This window comes from Centropristis striata, chromosome 4 (assembly GCF_030273125.1).
Source record: "Centropristis striata isolate RG_2023a ecotype Rhode Island chromosome 4, C.striata_1.0, whole genome shotgun sequence".
NCBI lineage: Eukaryota > Metazoa > Chordata > Actinopteri > Perciformes > Serranidae > Centropristis > Centropristis striata.
In genome coordinates, this window is record NC_081520.1 from 12,635,102 (window position 1) to 12,651,291 (window position 16,190).

The 16,190-nt window shown below is 43.1% G+C and overlaps 1 protein-coding gene across 1 annotated transcript in view; it reads left to right on the top strand.

Moving 5' to 3' along the window:
- The window catches only part of robo1 (roundabout, axon guidance receptor, homolog 1 (Drosophila)), a 233,885-nt gene that overhangs the window by 182,766 nt on the left and 34,929 nt on the right, over positions 1–16,190 (top strand). Inside the window, exons 5-8 of the mRNA XM_059330821.1 lie at positions 8,143–8,300; positions 12,984–13,104; positions 14,344–14,482; positions 14,669–14,796. Coding sequence (XP_059186804.1) covers positions 8,143–8,300; positions 12,984–13,104; positions 14,344–14,482; positions 14,669–14,796 — 546 coding nt within the window. The remainder of the gene's footprint in view (positions 1–8,142; positions 8,301–12,983; positions 13,105–14,343; positions 14,483–14,668; positions 14,797–16,190) is intronic.

Consider the following 16,190-nt stretch of genomic DNA (forward strand, 5'->3'; position numbering starts at 1 on the left):
AAACAAGCTACTTTAAGTTCAGGCAGTATAATGTTGTCTGCTGCAGGGTTTCTAATGTCGATGTCATTAAGGCATCTTTTGTTACAACGGCTGCAAATGAAGGCAATTGTCTTCTTGTAAAATGTGTTGATTTACCTGCTCCTCCCACCTCTATCTCCCTCATTATTATTTTACTGCATTGTGAAAGTGGATGGAAACAGACTGTATTCCATTGGCATCAGCTCTATGCTGTGTAAACGGAATATTTTATTTAGCTTGGCCAGCCCCTAATGAGAAAACTACAGTATAAATGTCTGAGTGCATTTAGTAACCACGAAATTCAATGCCGCGTTTCCACAACAGGTAACACACTCTCCTCGCCAGAATCAAAACAGCCTTAAAATCACTGTCACATGCAGACAGAGTGAACGGGCTAATCTGTCAGAAGCTGACAAATCCACAAATGGCTTGTCTATGTTTTTCAATCATTACATTTAAATGTGATAATCCCATACAGATGTTGATTACACAGTTTGCATTGTGGCGGCTGGTGCTCCTATCAGGGTTTTATGGGATTCGTATTTTTTCCTTTTTAGAACATTTTTGGACAGCGAGGGAGTCATTCTCAAGCTGTGTTTTCTCTCCGACATTCCTCCCTGTGCAGTCGCAGCACTCGAAACACTCTTTATTTTAGTCCAACTCCTGCTCACCCAGCACTCCAATCACACAGGCACTGTTTATTGAACTATGAGGTGCCAAGTCACTCACTCACTCAGTCACTCACATAAACCTGCCTCCCCGCTGCCCTCTGTGCCTTTCGCCGTGTTCGCCAAACGCCATCTCTCTCTCTCTCCAAGCCTGACGAGAAGACTTATGACCATTTAAACAAACACAGGCACTCAATGGCCTCTCTGTCTCTGCGGCTGTGGGGCAAGGTTTCCTTTATGTGGTATGTGTGTGTGTATGTGTTTCTTTATGTACAGACATAATTGCAGATGGATACTTATGCACATGAGGCCTGCATGTGTGTGTTGATGTGTGTAATGTGGAGGATGAAGCGTTGAAGTTGAACCCTCTGCACTCGGCTCTCTGCAGCCTCACCGGGCCACATCGGGGGCAGATATGCCCTCTGCTGTGCCACTGAAAGGTCTGCAAAGCCATCTGCCCTTGGTCCCAGTGCCAGGTATAGACTGTAATCACCTGGCACAGCACAGTGTTAATGCCTTTACAGCCCTCGCCTTATCCCTGCTTTAATCCACACACCAGCAGAGCCAGCCTCATTCATTCCCCTACATGGCTTGGTTTACATTTGTATCTGTATGTCTCTACAGTTAGTAGCACATGTGGCGCTCAACTGATCTGCAGAGGCTGAGATATCTTCAAATGTTTGGCCCGATTTTAAAGACCGTTTGAAAGAGCGTGTTGACAGGCATATGTATGTCTGTGTTTTGTTTATTTACTTATGGACTCCTACAGTTTATTGTTCCGTCTCTGAATGTTTAAAAGAGCTAATAGGGGCATCCTGTCTCTGTTCACTGAGATGACATCACACCTAAATCTGGAGGATGACCTCATGGCATTCGGGGTGTGCAGGTGCAAACCCTAAAGGCCAGTTGGGTAATAGTCTGTCTGCTCTTGTTGACATATTTACGGGTGTCCACAAGGTGTCTTGCAGTCAACCAGGCACTTAGCCTGTCAAGGTTTTTAGACCAATGTGACTCTGCAGATGTGACCCCATATTGAATGTCACGGTTGTCTCGAGAGGTGCCATTGTTTCAACATGATTTATCAATACGGTATTTGGATATAAATGCCAAATCTATAAATTAAATACTCAAAGAACAAAACATTTCGGGCTGGATATTGCTTTATTCGGATGTCCACTATGATTTACAACTTCCCTTTGTATCAGTTTTATCTCTGTATTTGTGTAGGTACAGAGCTGTGAAGTGTATATCTAATACCATCTATCCTAGACAGTATTATGCTGCAGGATAGGATCGAGTGTCTGCGGGGTGGACGAGAGGGCATGAGCTCAGAGCCGAGGAACGAGCGCCAGATTGAGAAAGAGAGGGGAGTCTGCCGTGTCCAATCTCATCTCCCTGGTGGTGGGGTCAGGGAATGAGAAGGAGGAGGGAGGCAGTGCTTCTCCAGAGTACAGTAGGAGTCCTGTTATGTCTTCACACCCACCAGCAAAACTACAGATTTATGCTGCACAAACACACACACACTGTACGCACGCCTCTGGCAAATTATCCACCTGCAACAGCCTTTGCAATAGAGTGGCATGGGTTAACACACCATTGCTATGAGCCTGTCTTTGATGTGAGCTGCTCAGTGTGTGTGAGCTGACAGAGAGGTAAGATAAGGGGGTCAAATGCTGAGAGGGGAGAGAAAAATTTAGACACAAAGTGGGAGATACATGGAGAGAGAGAATGAGAGGTGTTTGTCCCACAGGACGGAGCTGGAGGCAAGGTGAGGAGCATCAATATGGAAGGCTTTAGCTGCACTGTGAATAAAGCTGGTTTTTGCTTATGGCATAAACAGCACTCATGAAGGGGCAGAGGAATTATGAAGTACAGTAAGCAGAGATGTACTGGAGGGGAGCTCAGCCAGTAAGCCCTATTTTAATACAGATACATTTGTCATTTGGCCAGTATGGGTTAGGTTTAATATGCTGCAGTTGTAGATATGAAATAACATTGAAACATCCATGCACTTCTCTTATATGTGCATTTATATTTTTACTATTATTCAGATAATGATGTGTCACATTCACAGACAGGCCTTGACAGCAAATGAATGGGAGAGAATGAGCGCTTCTCCTGCAGATGAGGCTGTAAGCAGTCATATATAACCATGACATTTTGGGTTGATTAGTCATTTGATAGTTTTTCAGTGTTTGTTTTACTGTCCATTCATTCCTACCTTATGTTCTCAGGTAATTTTTTATTACATTTTAACCTGTTTGCCTGACATTGTGACATCTTGTGAAGTAAATAGAGCACTTTTTAAAATCAGTTTATAAGAAGCAGAACTACCTTTAGAAACCCTGGAAAAGAGACAAAAAGGAAGAGAGAGTGATTATCTGTCATTGTATGTAGCAGATTCTTTCTTTTCTCTTGGTTCTACTGCTCTTCTTTCCCTTTCCCTGCTGTTATCACTCATTCTGCTCCCCATAAGGGGCTAGTCATGTCCATTCTGTTTCAAGGAAAAATCCAAAGCCAAAGGCAAGACCCATGCTGTGCTCTGTCTCTCTGCAGGATTGACTCCGGGTGCCTTCTGATAAATCTTTAATTCCCTTGTGGGTCTGTTTTTGTATCCTTCCAAAGATTTGCGGGGAAGCTTGTTGTACTTGGTTTAATTTCCTCAGAACAAAGCTCATCTGATCTTCCCACCCAGACTTGTGTGTGGCATTAAGTCTTCATTTTCATTAATGTTGGAGGGGCAGCACGGGAATCTCATTTTAATTTGACATTTAAACATCTGGTTTCAATTTCCTGAGGAAAATAGTGTGTGTGTGAGTGGGTGGGTGGACAGGGGATAGTTTGTGGGGGTGATGAACCTGGGAGTTTTCAGAGCTGAGAGCAGCCATCTCAGCTGACCTTTATACGAGTGTTTGAATGTAAGAAATGATGGCAGCTAATTGTGTTAGCCTCAGCACAGCTCCAATTTGCTTCTGTGGACCTGGGGAGCGATTTATCATGCAAAACAGTAGAGTGTAGTTAAACTGGACTTGCTGGGGTTTAACAGATGTTTGCCACTGCAAACTAAACCTCAGTTTTGATAGATATGGTTGTTTTATGCACAGTCAGCTGTTTTGTCTTGCAGCGAGGCATGTCAGCCAGATGAGATAGGATGTGTTTTGTTCTTGGTCTATTGAAAAGAGGAAGTGCAATGTAGAATAGATCCCTTTACCTTGACAAAGCGTATTGATATCTGTCCAGGTCCGGATATTCACTGTGTTTCATCCCATCATCAGCATATTTGAGCAAATCCAGGACGGACAAAGAGGCGTCTTCATGCTGGGACCTGTGACTCTGGCCCATTTCCACATATTAAACCACAAACTGAAAATCTCCCTGTACACACACAAACACACACAAACACACACACACGCACACACACACACACACACACACACACACACACACACACACACACACACACACACACACACACACACACACACATTGAGTTTGGCCTCCCTGTTAATAGCGCAGGAAATATTATCTGCTAGGGGACAGCTGCAGGCTCACTAGAGAGACAGAATGGTAGAGTAGGCTCATTATCCCAAACACAGACACAGACCACACCACATACACACACTTTCAGGACAGCACACAGCGTGAGAGACTCTCTATCCCATTTTTTCACCCAATTCTGGGTCCTCAAACAGGAACAACTAGGGAGGCGGGCTAGCAGGGCCTTATGCAGTATGTATGCAGGAAGGAGGGACGCAGGATGCCTTATTCAAACCAGGGGGGCCAGAGGCAACTGATTCCACCACTGCTCCGGATCTGACAAGGCTTCTGGCGGAAGAGTTGGGGCTTTGTACCCCATCCAGGTCTGTGTCCGTCTGTCTCTCTGACAGACTGTCTGGCTGCCGCTGTCTCCCTCCTGCTCATTCTGCCTCCATCCCAGAGGATTTTGTTTTCCACTACGCAGATGTTTGAGGCTGTCTGCTGCGCTGCACTCAGCTGTGTTTATAACAAAGAGGTGTTGGTTTGGAGGAGGAGGAGAAGAGGGCAGCGAGGTGAGGGAACTAGTGCTGTTAAGGAGGGGTGGAGGTCACAGCGTTGTTGGTGTAAACACTGGATGATGCCAGCTATCCCTCGGGCCTCCAACGAGTCAATACAGCATCCCTTTTTTCTTCTTTTCCACCCCACACATCCCTTCTTATTTTCCATTGGGACAGATGCATCTGCATTTTAACTAAAAGGTTTCCAGTGAGGCCAGCAGGAGGTAGAGACCCACAGAGAGGAGACCATGTGCACTTAATGGCACAGTTAAAGTTACTGAACTTGCTCACCCAAGCATTTATTACAAGCTCTCCATTAGCATTGCAGGAATAACATGAATTCTCTCAAATGCTCTTTACTTTTTAGTTTTAGTGTACGAAGTCTGTATTACAGACAGTTATTTAGAAATTGTTGTCCCCAGCAGTCGTATGTGTATATATCCACTTAACAAAAATAATAAAGATATATTTTTGTTATCAAAAATGCACCTTTTAGAATTATGAGTCAAATGTGAATACAGCATCTTCAATTTTCAATTCACCTTAGTGGTCAAGGCCAATAATTTACAATAACATTCTTTAGAACGGGTTGACCTTGCTGATACAAATAGAGACGGTGTTTCTTCAGATGGAGCCGGTGCTCTAATGGATCAGGATGTTTAGTGTTTACATTTGAATTCCTGTATGACTGTATCTGCTTTTAACCATACCAAATGAGCTCACTCACCATGCAGCTGCACTGCCGAGTTAGAGTTGGATCAGGACGAGTGTCGAAAATTTAGGGCGTTATCTTATGAGGCATCGAGGCCACGAAGACACAGGAGTTGTACTAAAAACTTGGAGGTTTTAATTACCCCAAAAATGAAAACAACTATTAACCAAGAATGATAAGGCCTTAAAAGAGGTAAACACGAGTAGCCTATAGAGAAATACAGGGTGCCAGAAGTAATCAAGTGGTAATGCAGTGGCCTCTCCTTATAATACGCAATGAATGAATGCAAGCTGTGCTGAGAAGTGTATTTTTACAATACTTTATTTGCAACATTACTTTTGACAAAGTCTGACTTCTGTGTCTAGGAGTTGTTTTACTATTTTAGGCTATTAACATTGTAAAAATAAGTAATGTCAGCTAAATTAACACTGCTTAGCTAGTTAACTTTAACGGGCTAACACTCTCAGGGCTGCCATGGTCTCACACAATTAATTAACTCAATAATGGTGACCGCTTTGGCGAAAACTCCGGTCAGACAGGTGTTATTAGCATATGAGCATATTAGTTGTATCAGAGCGGTGCGCATATCACATTCAAAATCAATCTTTGTAGTCTGAACATGCATGTGTCGGGTAGATAAGCTATTAATTCAGCACTTTTAACTGTAAAAGGTAAAACGATGTTCTCAGCAGTTGCGTCAACGGACGAATTTGGCGTTAAATCACCAGTTAACAGGCTCACTAGTTAAACCTTAACACCTGCTATCACAGCAATTTGTTGTTTGTCATCAAGTAACTCAGATTAAATCACACAGAGTGACTTGAGTCTCTCGTCAGGATACCATTACTGCACTACATATCTACTTAGTAAATAGTTGTTTGCTGGTAAATTAATTTTCTGGATGCCATGCACAGCCCATTTTAGGCGTGGTTGACTGCAAATTAAATAAACCAGTGTAAGTAGCAAACTAATGAGATAAGAGTGAATTGGGATGGTATTACCATGGGAGCCATACAATATTAGATGAATCCTTTTGCACTGTTTCTGATATTGTTCCTGTACTCAAGAATTGAGGATGCAGTAGGGAATGTGGGTGTGATTAAGCAGCAATGGACTGGGGAAGCTATTACCTCCCATCTTACTCTTAAAGCCGGTTCCTACTGTTGAATTGGATTTCCACTTCATGTTACAAGAAGCAGAAAGCAGTATCTGAGCTCGGCAAAGCCCAATTAAGTGCTTAAAGGGTTTAGTCAGGAATTTGTTGGCTGTCAGTAGGTGAGGGGTCCTGGGGTGAGCCTGACTTTGATCTGTGACTGAGGTGACTTTGGAGCATGCTGAGGAGCGTGAGACAATAGACAGCAAAAGCTCGGTTTATCCCCTAAACAGACACAAGAATACATTCACATTACTTTTCCATACATAGAAAGAAATAACAATACACACACTGACCTTGCGTACTCTGTGTGTGGCCAGAATTTCAGCTTAACATTTACAAGCACTATTTTCATATGTTTTATGTGTATATGCAGTAAAGCTGGGGAAATGATTACTGGCACATTGTCTGCAGAAGGGAGCTGGTGGCTTTTTCATTACTTTCTCCCCTCTCAATAAACCTCCAGTTTATCTGTAACACTGAGGATGTAGAGTCCAGGGAAATGTTGTTCCTCTGCCACACAGAAAATAGATATGCATTGCTCTGCTTTGTTGCAACTAAGAGTTAGTAATGATATTGATGTGATATTCTGATAAGGCAGGCAGGCAGGGAAAGACTAATGATTTTAGATGAAGCAGGGTTTTGTAATTTTGCATTAGTCCAAAATGAGAATCAGAATTGCTCAGTTCATCTCTTTAAACCTTCACATCTATTCAGTATCAAATTTGTACCAACAAATTACATCTAGGAAGCTGGGGATCTCTAATGTCGAATAATGAAAATCCATGACAGTGTCATCTTTTTTGTAGCACCAACCAGCGAAAATCAATGCAAATAAGAATCGTATGATACCAAAGTCCTTTGCAAGGCAGTGATGGTGGATGGGATCTAATGTAGATTTTCATCTGTGTGAAGATAGCGCAGGTGTATGAGCGCGGGGGATGTAAATATGGACTGTCAGGGACAGATGAAGAAGCGATGATGGAGAGGTGATCATCATTGTATGCTGAAGTGTGTGTGTGCCTGTGTGTGTGTGTGTGTGTGTGTGTGTGTGTGTGTGTGTGTGTGTGTGTGTGCCTGATTATATGAAGGTCTGTGTGGGTCGGTGAACAAAGAGGAAGGTCATCGCTATTAGAGATGATGATGGGCACAAATATGCATTCATTGCTGTTGTATAGCTTTTTGATAGTAAGGTTATATGGGTGAAAGCAAATCATTAAAACAGCAACAGTATAAGCCTAGTATATACTACCCTATATGTACCTTTTTTATTTTGTCTGTATGATATGCTTTGCATTTATTTTGGGGGTGTTTTCATGGTGCAGTAAATCAGTAGGGATGTGTGCCCAAGACATTATCTATGCAGAACTAATTATGTGTCTCAAAACACCTCGGCTGCTGTTTTACTAGCTGCCTCCGGCTTTATAAGCGTAGCTTAAAGTGTAATGCTTTTAAAAATCTGCTTCTTTTAACTGTTAATTTGCTGGGTTTTCCCTCAAGGGGAATGCATTGACATTTTGCTTATTTTCCTTTCCTCTTCTTTCTGTTTTTTGACAGTTCTACGTGATGACTTCAGACAAAACCCTGCAGATGTGATCGTGGCAGCAGGAGAGCCAGCGGTCCTGGAGTGTCAACCTCCGCGTGGACATCCTGAACCCACCATATCATGGAAAAAAGATGGAACCAACATTGACGACCGAGATGAGAGAATAACTGTAAGGCTCTCTTCTTCTTAACTGTAAACTGTAGTAACTATAATATTATTGCTGACACATTGGGTAATCTATTGATGCCTGAAGATTGCTCTGTATACAGGGAGAAGTGTTGAAATGTATGAGATAGATTGAACCAGTGTTGCAGGTCATCTCATTACCCACACTTCAGTGATTGATTTGTTTGCCTCATTATTCACATATTGCAATTACCAAACCCAAAACAGTCTTTTTCGGTGGCTACCACCTTTAATGACTGAGATAGATAGAATCAGTCTTGCTGCCTCAGTCAGCAGCAGTGCATTGATTAGGGATGGCCTGCTGATGAAATCAAGTAGAAGAAGCGTAGATCAGGAGGGAGAAATGAGCTGACCAGAATCAAAGAAGAGAAAGTTGTACTCTGCAGAAGCAGCGCCTGCAGAATCAACAACTCTTTACATTTGATTTAAAACCAAACCCCCAATTATTCAGCTTTAATTAAAACAACAGCACAGTCGGCTCTGTGGTACCAATCAGCTCTACATGCTTGCTAACGAAAGGCCTTTGAATAATCTGAGCTCAAGCTGTTGCAACCAAACACAACTTTGTGTCCATAGCTGTTTTCCATGAGCAGAAAGACTTTTCGTTGTGTTTGATTATCCTGATTGGATGTGTGCTTTAGGGAAGTGCAGTAAAGGCTCTGACTCAGCTAACACAAGCGGGTAGTGAGGAGGAGGAGGAAGGAGTTAGCTGTGGGTCTGGATCCCATTTTGACAATTTGACTGTTGGGGATTTAATGTTCTGGCTACAGATTGTACAGTTGTTGAGAAGTTAAATAGTTTGGCCCCCAAGTGCTGAGGATGACTAACTCCACAGTACAGTCACAGACAATCAGATATTCCCCAGATAATAAATACAAGGTACTAATAAAGATGTTCCACTCTGTATGCCTGTAGCATAGTGCTAAAATCCAGCCTAGCTTTGTTGTGTTCAATACATTTTCATTACGGGTCAAGGTAAAACAGTAATTTATCGCTTTTGGCTGTCTTCAGCGGAGGACTGTATATGACTGAACATTGTTTTGCTCAGTGAGGGCCAGTGGAGGTTGCGTGCATTGAGCCCTGATCGCAATTGAAACTCATAAACAGTGTGAGTATTCTTCCTCTCTGTTTCTTTTTCTCAGCTGCACAGGCAAAAGATTGAGAGTCCGTGTCTGTCCACTGAGCAGCATAATTGAAAGAAACAAGCGCATAATCTAGTTTAAAGAGAATCAAATCATATCTGTCCCTGAGATAAGTCAGTAGCTACTGATAGGCACGAAACCTCTACACCGCTCTGTGAACTCTTGTGACCTTTGAATTTATTGTTTGTCTTGTGTTTTCTAAGCATTTAAATCATGCATGTTTCATCTATTTACTGTATTCACATCTTACTCCCTTTAATGCATTGCACTGCAGATGGTATTTAAGGCAAAATGCAACATCCTATTATTTAATTTAGGGTATTTTCTCTTTTTCTTTTATGAAATTAAATATAATTTATTTATTTTTTAATTTTAAATTTTTGTTCATGATCTTATGGAGAACTACCTTATGCTCTCAACTGTAGAGTGGGCGAGGTACTTTGAGGACACAGCAGCCCTGGTTCAACTCAGTGTTATGCATGGCTCTCGCACACATGGCCTTACCCATAATTATATTTTAGCCCCACTAAATACAACACACACACACGCTATTTCTGTTGTCTATAAATCATTTCCGCAATAACATCCATCCTACCCCCTGCATGGATGGAGTCATTGCTGTATATGTGATTTTTTTTGCTCTAATGGGTGAAATCCTTTGAGTAAACGTCGTGATACTGCTGCTGTTACACAGGCGAAATGACTCAGAGTTGTGTCTTTGTAGCCTGCAGCAGTGTTGGGCCTTCTGTGGAACTGAAAACAGGGTCGGGTAGATTTAACTGAGCTGGGTCGACCAGCTGGTGTTGCTCACTGTAAACTTCCTGTCAAACACAAAACCTCGCCGACTGAGTGTTCCCAAATGACCACTTTAAAAGTAGTGCTAGACGTCATGTATGACTATCTAAGTATATGTAATCAGCTGTGGTGACAGATGGGAGTCTGGCTGGTCTCCTGTGGACATCAAGTTGTATTAGAAAGAAGACAATCATGGGATGATGTCCACAGTTTGTTTATGGTATGGTAAATTTGGTGTGAGTGAATAGTGTGAGTGAAGCAGAGGGTGGAAGCTTTTATAATGTGACGAACAGCTGAGCTCGTCAAAGGGCCCCCCTTATCCAGCCTACACTGTCGTGTTTGGTTCAGTCCATTCCTCCCACCGCGCAACATGCTGGAACGTGCAGTCTCCTTGGTGATCACTGGCGATCAGAGCAACGTCCCAAACCACCTGCAGTGGGGATTTTCTCTCTGTACTGCACTTTAATGGGATGGGTCGGCATGGCTATGGTGGCTGCAACATAAAGAGGGAATAAACTTCAGAGAGAGCACCTCACATGGAACCCTTCTGTTTTTCTATCTATTTTAGTCAGCTGTGTGTGTAAACACCAGTGACATGCAGTGTGCCATCTCACATATATTCATGACTTCATGTGGGGCGGTTGTGAAAAGTTTCCCACTGAGCCATAAAGAGCGAGGTAGGGCTATTACCTCGTAATGCTGCTGTGCCACTAGAAGCAGCTGGCCACATTCCTCTCAACTTTGTCAAACAGGTCTTTCAGGAACAATGAATAAAGGATAAATAAACAGAAACAGGAAAAATGCCAGTATTTAAGCCTAGACCATTGTCTGCTTAGAGCAAGAGTTTATTGGCGACATCATAAACGGCCAAAATGCAGCACATTGTCCTCCTCCTTTTGTGCAGTAGTTATGGCTAATTATCAGTCTGGAAAATGAACGGCTGTGTGAATACCAACAGAATGTATGCTGAATAGAGGCTTTTTTCATTATCAGCATTGCCAAATGACATGAGACAAAAGGCAACAGGATAGAGCCATCTCCCTGTAATGCAGGGATAATGGTCAGATTGTTGGGGCTTTCAGCAGCCTGTGTGCCTCGCTGTGTTGTGCAGAGAGGATATGCATGCAGAGAAAAAGAGGGCTTGCTGCATTCATTTACTTGCTCTCAGAGTCCCTGCTGCTCTGGCACTCCAAATATGCCTGTGGAGAATGGGAAAGTGCCACAGACCCACAGAGGTAAGAATATGGACAGAGTGGACGGGGCCTTAAGTGGATCCTCATGTCAAAGCCATGTGGACCCAACAGTACACCCCCCTCTTTCTCTGCCGTATGGTCTGCCCTGACCTTGGGCCTTTGTGAGTGTCACAGTGTTTTAGCTGTTAAGCCTTTCCTCAAACAAACAGTAACATAATGATACTTCAAACCCCTCCAGCACCACAGGGTGTCTTAAATAAGCCTGCTTTCCACAGCCTCTTCAAGTCCCACTGCCCTCCTGCTTTACCATGAATATTAAACAGGGGTGAAGGGCTGAAGAATGCCTCAGAAGCAGAAGAATGTGTCCGGTTGCAAAGTTGCCCTTCTAGTATCTTAGACTTACCACTGACTTTTTTAAAAACTGAAATACATATGCTCACTGTTTTAAATGTTTTCATCATGTGCAAGTGATGAAAACTTGACCGTGGAGCGCAGTGATCTAGATTTACTGAGACGTATCATAGCTCACAAGTGAACACACATGTAGGAGGGCTTGAGTTTAACATGGTAGTCACGCATTTGCAATATTGTGTGTCAAGCTCTCTGTCAGTGGTACTCTAATGAGGGTATCGATTACTTGCTTGCAGGTGGTGATCCTGGTCTTGCAGGCTGATGTGTGCATTTAAAACCTTAAGCCCCCATCAAGGCAAAGAGATCACTGGTGCACCATGCTATTGTCTGTCCCTGCACTGACTGGCATGGTTGTGAGCTGAGAGAAGGGCTGAGGGGCCTGTGCTGGGGCTGGGGCTGCCTTTCTGACTGCCTGAGAACAAAGCACCTCCTCTGGCCTGTAATCAAAGCCCTGGGAAATAACAGACATGACATTCACCTGGACAAACACACATTCACTGCTGGGTGTGTGTGCTGTTCATGTGTGCTTGAATGTATGTTCACTTGCTCTCACTTGTACTTGTATGCACACACAGAAAAAAAATCCAACAAACCTATTCTTTAAAACGTTCCCCACAATAATAGATGAAACTGTCCTGAAGGTCTTTGAGGCGACTGGTAAAGTGCTCGCAGTCCTGCAGTGCCTCAGGTGTTCCCCCAGGGGCCTGCGGTTGTGTTGGATTGAGAAAGTGTTCTTTGGCTCAGCTTACCCTGAGGAGGAACAGGCCGACGGATAGTGATTTAGACTTCAAGTGGAAGCTGAGCAGGAACAGCAAAAAATGTGTAGAGAGATAGAGTCGTCCACTCTGTCTCTATCTCTGTAAGCTTGGAGCAAAAACATAATAAAAAAACGCACTTTAGCACCAAGCCATTATTTGTTTGTGAGTACATTTCATCATCAAGTTGTAATGGCCTTTTGGTAAGTGCTCACAGGCATTCTTAAATTCAATCAGGAAATGTTTTGTAATGTCTGAGTTATGCTGTTTTCTCTGTGTCAACCACAGGCCCCCAGTGTCTCTCAGTCTGTATTATTGCTGTTTTTCCTCTCCATGATAATCCTCTCACCTCCTCTTCTATTCCCTGCAGATACGTGGAGGGAAGCTGATGATCACAAATGCTCGGAAGAGTGATGCTGGGAAGTACGTGTGCGTTGGCACAAACATGGTCGGAGAACGTGAAAGTGAAATAGCTGAACTTACAGTGTTAGGTAATTAAGCTTTTTTTCCCCTTCTCTCTCTTGCTGTACTATCTTGACCTGTTGTCTACTTTACTCTCTGTCCACTTACAACCCACAAACACATTCACTCACATTTTTTCCCTGCAGTAAGAAACATAATCCAGATGTTAAGCTTTGATTGTCTATCTCCCAGGGAACTAAATGGTGTCACTGACCTTTATCAGATAGAGTGTGAGATGACCTCCAATCTCACACTTAACTATGAATCCCACACTGGGCCCAGCAGCTTCTCTCCTATGACCAGCTGCACCCTATTTCATCACGAGTGACCTCTGGCCCCAATATTCTCCGGTGTCCCAAGCAGAGAGCATGTCCAGACTCCTGATTTTATCACCAATTTTTTTTACTTCCTCCACTGCTTCTCCTCAGTGAGCTCTTATAATCTTTCAGAAGGAACAACAACAAAGTCAGTTTGCCAAAGATAAATAATTATTCTGAAATAATACTGTCAGGGTTTACAAAAAGGCCAGCTCCTAGCTTTTGTGTTTGTCCATCTGAGTCAGTGTTGTAACCCAGAAACTCTGGCTAATCATAAACCACCCTGGTTAGTTTTTGAGATTCAGTCTGATGAAATGTCAAGAGCAAATGGAAGCATTAGCATCCAGGCTTAGAGAAAATAACAAGAAACAAGGGAAGTTATGTGGTGGTTCTGTAGTGATTTGGTGTCCAGAGAGAATCAGATGACACAAGAGGATAGACTTTCTGTGTCAGGGCTTGTTCCGCATCCTGTCTTCAATTATTTAGTGTCTTGTCTTGTGTAATTAAAGCCATATACTGTAGCAAAAAGCTGCAACTGTTTCCTGTCCTTCATTTTGGCTTGTGAGTTATGGCCGCTGTCTAGTCCCTAGTCCCTAGTCTGCACAGTATTTTTGTCTTATTTAACCTGTGTCGTTAAAGTTAAATTGGCTATTTCATGTCTCCGTATAAACATCAAATTAGATTATTTCACATAATTTCATCATTTCCATTTCAGGACACCTCCCAGGACCCAAAACTAAAACTTCATGATGGCTTTTTCCACTGGGTTTTATTTCATTTTCAATTTAATTTCAAACTTAGCTCTAAAGCCTGGCTATAAATAAGAAAACCAAGATTTACTGAGGGAATCAAAGCAACAGATTTAATGACTCCCACTTAATCAAAACATTATTCCAGTACTACCGTTCTGTGCTTTGATTTTAAATGCGTGCACTGTTTTCATCTATTCAGAGCGACCCAGCTTTGTACGTCGTCCGGGCAGCCAGGTGGTTTTAGTGGACCAAAGTGTAGAGTTCAGGTGTGAGGCCCGTGGCGACCCAGTTCCCACCGTGCGTTGGAGGAAAGATGACGGTGACCTGCCCAAAGGAAGGTATGACTCATCAAATGGTCTTTTTTCAGTGCACAATACCTTTCTCCCGCACCCTGTTTCCCTCTTTGTTAGATACACTGCTCGCTTTTGTCTGTCGTCAGCCTACGTATGTTACATTCAGTCTGTGTATAGGAAGTCTTTGTGCATATGACAACATTTGATACATGAACACCTGTTTCAATCCAGATATGAGATTCGTGAGGACCACACCCTGAAGATCCGTCGTCTGACCTCAGCTGATGTAGGCTCCTACACCTGCGTGGTCGAGAACATGGTGGGCAAGGCGGAAGCATCGGCCACGCTCACCGTCCACGGTAAGACAGAATACTGTTTTGAGTCTCAGTATCACACTGCTCAGTCAGCCCAATATTTCTTTTACAGCCCCTTGGACAGCAATTCTAAATTCATTTCCATTTTGGGTCATTGTGCAGCTTGATTCAAATGCAATTTAGCCCAGCCTCATTGCAATAATAGCCTTCAGCTTTGGAACTACGTGGTCATTACTTTCAACAATTCTCTCTCAATTAGCTGATTGATTTCTAATAAAAAAGAAATGCAAGAATCCATAACAGCTGTAGAGTTGTGCACATGGGAGCTCAACAGCAATCGATTTCATTTGCCCCATACAAGTGGTATTTCTCTGGAGGCATGCCTTCCTTCATGTTTTAAGACATACAGTACTATTTGGGAACCTATAGAATATCACTGTGTCTCCTGTGGCCCTCTTCATTGGACGTCTTATTAACACAGTTGGAATATAAAGCAGCCGGTCACAGAGTGTGAACATTCAGAAAGAAACCATTCAGAGGAACTGGGGGCTGGGATCACCCCTAAACCCTCCTGAGAATCAGAGGAACACAGGGGCCATTTAACGCCAAACTAATGGGAATGTTGGGAGTCGGGTGAGGGAAGAAGGGAGGGAAGGAGGAGGAGGAGGCTCGGTGCATGGGAGATGGGGACTGGGTGGAAGGACAGTGAGTATGCTGGTCGTGGTGGTGGCTCGTCACTGATGCAGAACGGGTTGGGAATTGGGGCTTGGGGCAATTGTAGAGAAGAGGATAGAAGGGGATAGAGGCTTCTGTGGTGAGGTCGGTCATATTAATGTCACTCCCAGCAGTCTACCCAGCAGAGATATAAAGAGACAAGGCAATTTTATTCCTCTGCCAACCCCCACCCGCAAAGACAGATACTTCATCTTCACATGGCTACCCTTTGCAATTATTCCTTGATTTTCTCCACAAGACAGCAATCTTTAGATTGGTTAGAAGAGCAAGATTAGGCACACCTGCCAATACACCCATCAATATATCTACTCCTCTTATTGCCTTTTTTCACTCTTTCTCTCTCTTGATGAAAGCTTAGTTAATGAAAGGGAACAGCATTGATGCACTGGTTCAATAAGCTGTTCTCCAGGCTTAGAATCATATTTGAAATGCTAAAACCTCCCATGTCCTCAGTGGAAATGAAATGTCTTAACCTCAGGCCAATTCCCTGTTGCCTACATACAGAAGCAAGGCACAGGCCCTCTTTTCACACATTACACCTTTCAACCCCCATGTTATAAGAGTCAGAAAGGCATGAAAACTGAAGTAAAAAGCACTTAAATTGATTACACTTCAGCAAAGAAGAACCTCTGCCATAGATTTAGGGGACAAATGTCGATGTTTTTGTAGAGTGTAAGATCAGGCAAAGAGGTATAACATGAATA